General features: G+C 20.3%; 1 protein-coding gene across 1 annotated transcript in view; it reads right to left on the bottom strand.

The window, feature by feature from the left end:
* The window catches only part of PRSY57_1007500 (hypothetical protein), a gene marked incomplete at both ends in the record, with an annotated part of 11,799 nt that extends 7,383 nt beyond the window's left edge, over window positions 1-4,416 (bottom strand). The window contains one exon of the mRNA XM_012907665.2: window positions 1-4,416. This exon is cut by the window's left edge and continues 7,383 nt beyond it. Coding sequence (XP_012763119.2) covers window positions 1-4,416 — 4,416 coding nt within the window.
* Between the last annotated feature and the right edge of the window lie 289 nt (window positions 4,417-4,705).

The raw sequence follows: 4,705 nt of genomic DNA, 5'->3' as shown, positions 1-4,705 counted from the left end.
CTTCTCCTCTCTCAATATATTGTTATATGAATTTTTATTTACATCCAATGATGATATTATATTATCATTTTTTATATTATTATTTATCACCATATTACATCTAACATTGATTTCTTGCTTTTTATTCTGTATATTATTCTTATATAGAGAACAGCTTTTATTTATTGGACTCTTTATATTATTAATATTGTCTGTGTTTGACTCAATTCCATTATTAGTTGGGTTTACATTTTTTCTTTTTCTTTGTAAACTTTTATAATATTTTTTATAATTTATACAATATATATTCTTCTTTTTTGTAATTGTATTATTATTATTATAATTAACATTAAGAATATCTCTTCTGTATTTGTCCAAGTTAATATTCGTTAATACAAATTCAAAATAAACACATGACTTATATTGATTTCTTTGTAACGAAAACATCGAATTATTAAATGGCACCGAACTATTATAAGGCATATCAAAATGGAAATTACTTAAAAAATCAAATTTGCTTAAAAGATTTCGTTTTTTTTTTAAAGCTGCTTTCTTTTTGTGATTTTCTTTATAATTAATACATTTATCTTCAACTTTAACTTCATCATTATGGTTATCGTCATATTCATCATCATTTTTATCTTGAGGTATATATTTTTTCCCATCTTTAATAGTATCATTACCTTTTATATTTTTAATATAATCATGTTCCTTATTTAATTCTTCATTTTTATCATTATTAATAATAGATGAGTTTATTTTTTTTTCATTATGTTCAAAAGAAATTGTATTTTTTTCTCCTATATTATTATTATTTATAACAATAATATGTTCATTAAACGAATCTACATTCTTGGATTCGTTTTTACCTCTCTCTTCATTATCAATATTTTTGTATATCAAGTTCAACTTATTTTCATTTTTATCATCCTTATCAATTTTATAATTATGTAAAACTTCTCCTTGAACATTATTAGGAGTATAATAATTGTTTTCTTTATTTTTATTATTTATCTCTACGTTTTGTATATTATTATGACCATCATCATAAATAGCATCTTTATTTTCATTCTTTACTTTTATATCAGTATTCGTTAGATCTTGAGAATTGTTTTTACTGTTATTCATATTATTATTTAATTTTGCAGAAGATTCCTTATTGTCTGTTTGAATTGATCTATCATCATAGTCATCTTTTTTTTCTTGTTTTCCATTTATTTGATTTAAATCGTTAAGTTCATCCTCAAAAACATAATTTTGTTTTTTCTTGTTTTGTTTATTCATCATTGCTCTTTTTATTTTTTTATTAATATTACTTATATGTATATATTTCAGCTTATCATTATTTCTTTTCAAATTTTTTATTTTATAAAATAAATTTGGATATTTCTGTGGATTATTTACTTTTTTTCTTTTATTCATCTTTTCTATGCTTTTTTTAATTTTCTTAACAGTCTTATCCTTTGTCCAATAAGGTAAAATATTACCTAAAATAATTGGTAGTGAATTATAAGTTTTTAGTTCATTTAATATGGTATTATAACATTTTTCTTTATTTTCATTAGTCATCTTAGGATTAAACAAATTTTTCTTATCACCAAAGGTTATTTCTGTTAATAATCTAGCTAATGTTTCTCTTTCATATATATATTCTTCATTGCTAATTAACTCCGATTTTTCTTGTTCAAATGATACACTTTTTCTATCTTTTTCGTGATCTGTATGTTCTGTATTTTTAATTTCGTCACATATTGTATTTACCTTATCATTATTTTTATTTGTGTCTTCATATGTTTTTATATCTTGATCTTTAACCTCATCCGTAAAATCATACGACTGGGGAATATAGATAGATATATGCAAGCCGTTTGGTATTGGTTTATTTTGTATATATGGTAATTTCCCTAGGCCATCATATTTCTTATTTAAAAAAGGGTTGAAGAAATTATCATCATATTTTGAGCTTCTTGTGCTTCTTTTATATTTATCCAAGTTAACATTATTATTATTATTATTATTATTATTATTATTATTATTATTAATATTATTATTATTATTATCATTATTATCATTATTATCATTATTATCATCTTTTATATCATTCTCATTAAATTTCCTAATGCGCGTTCCGTGACTTTTTCTCATAAATGCATGTGGATCTTTAACCCTAAATTGATTATTTATTAACATATGATCATAAGGTAACATATTAGATGGACACGTATATCCAGCTTTATCTATATCTGTTGTCATATTTTTATCATCATTTATATTTAGATTATTTTGTGTTATCATCATATGTTTATTCATAATATCATTTCTCATATTAGGATTGAATGAATTATACATATTTACCATATTATGATTCATAGGATTTATATATCCTTGCACTGATTGTTTATTATTATTAATTATTGGACCGTTAAAAAAGGGAGGTTCACTAGGGTTCATATTATTCATATGATATGCATGCATATTCATCATATTTGGCTTGTTAAATAAAAGAGGTTGTTTAAACATATCATTATTGGGTACATTTTGGTTTAGATGAAAATTATTAAAGTTGTTCATATTATTATTATTATTTACATTATTTATGTTATTCATACTATTTATATTATTTTGGTTTTTGTTCAATACACACCCTCTATTGATATTATTATTATTATTGTCATTGTTATTATGATTATGATTATTATTATTACTATAATTATCTTGAACAGTTACATTTTCTTTATTCTTATTGTCCTCATTATTTATTCTTTCATTATCATTTTGTATCGTGGAATGAGCCAAGTTAATAGAATTTATTTTATTACTTATAACATTTTCCTTTTCATTTTCTTCCGTGATTATATCAACATTATTTTTAGACATGTTTATTATTTTATTTTCTTCCTTAAGTATATTAATATCATCATTAACATCTTTAAAAGGTGTTGTATGATTTGAGGTTTCATTATTATTTGTATTTTTTTGTAAACCATTTACTGATATGTTTTCTTCATCTGTAGTCTTTTCATTATTTGAATTAACTTGAATGTCTCTTTCGTCTTCCTTCAGAATAACTTGTTGTTCGTTAGTATTTTTATTCCCTTCTTTGTTATGTAATTCTTCTTTTTGGGAAAATTCCAAATTTTTATCCGATAATTGATTCGTACCACCTACTGAATTGTTATTATGATCATTATTATTTAATAAAATATTATTATTATTATTATTGTTACTATTGCAATTATTATTATTATTATTATTATTATCATTGTTATTGGTTGTGTATGCATTTAGATTATTCAATGGGATAGGCATCGTTTTATTATTATTTTGTACCTTTTGATTATTAACATGGGTATTCAAATTATTCATGTTGTTATTATTAGGAAGAACATTATTATTTACATTATTTATAGGACCTTGATTTTTAAGAAACATATAATTTTCGTCTTTATTAAAATGATTAGGATTTCTATACATATTCGGAAAAGGATTTGTAGGATGTTCATTTCTTAAATTTAAGTGATGTAATGTATTTAATAATAATTCATTTTTAGCCATAGGCATAAATTCAAGAATAGATTTTTTATCATCAAATGTCATAACATTCTGAATTTGATTATTTAATATTTTATCATTAATATTATTATTTTGAACACATTTGTTATTATTATTTGAAATGTTATAATTCTCACTCGTCTTTATATTATTCATATGATTTATATTATTCATACGATTTAAATTATTCATATTATTCATATGGTTTATATTATTCATATTATTCATATGGTTTATATTATTCATATTATTCATATGGTTTATATTATTCATATGGTTTATATTATTCATATGATTTATATTATTCATATTATTCATATTAATCATATTATTCATATTAATCATATTATTCATATTATTCATATTATTCATATTATTCATATTGTTCATATTGTTCATATTGTTCATATTATTCATATTATTCTTATTATTCATATTACTCACATCATTCACATTACTCACATTATTCACATTATTCACATTATTTATATTATTCACATTATTCATATTATTCATATTATTTTCATTGAATTTCATATAATTGTTATATTGCATATTTGTACCTGCACAAACAAGCTTCTTATTATTATGTTCATTTTTATCATTTCCATTTAATTTTATTTTTACTGAACTTTTATAACAATTAATATTTTTAAATAATTTTTTATTTATCTTCCGCTTTTTTATTTTATTACAAATATAATCCGTACATTTTATATGATTTTCAAATGCTGATATTATACTCTTATCAAAATTACAAAAATAATAATTATCGATATTGGTCCAAAAATGATTATCATCTCCTGTTTCATTTTTTATATTTCCTTCTCTAAAATTATTATTTTCATTATTACGTCTATAATTTGATCTTCCTCTTTCCATCATAAAATCATATAATATTCATAAATTTAAAAATAAAATATAAGGACAAGAACGAGGGTAGATACATAAAAAAAAAAATAAACAAATAGGTATATAATATATATATCTACATATATGTATATATGAACAAGGATATTAAAAATAAAAAATTAACTCAAAAAAAAAAAAAAAAAAAAAAAAAAAAAATATATATATATATATATATAATTTATTTAAAAAAAAGCAAAATATATTTTAATAATTTTTTTTTTTTTTTTTTTTTTATATATTTTTTTATTATTTTTTATTTTTT

The sequence above is a fragment of the Plasmodium reichenowi genome, chromosome 10 (assembly GCF_001601855.1).
Source record: "Plasmodium reichenowi strain SY57 chromosome 10, whole genome shotgun sequence".
Taxonomy (NCBI): domain Eukaryota; phylum Apicomplexa; class Aconoidasida; order Haemosporida; family Plasmodiidae; genus Plasmodium; species Plasmodium reichenowi.
This window is presented reverse-complemented; position numbering and strand designations above follow the sequence as displayed.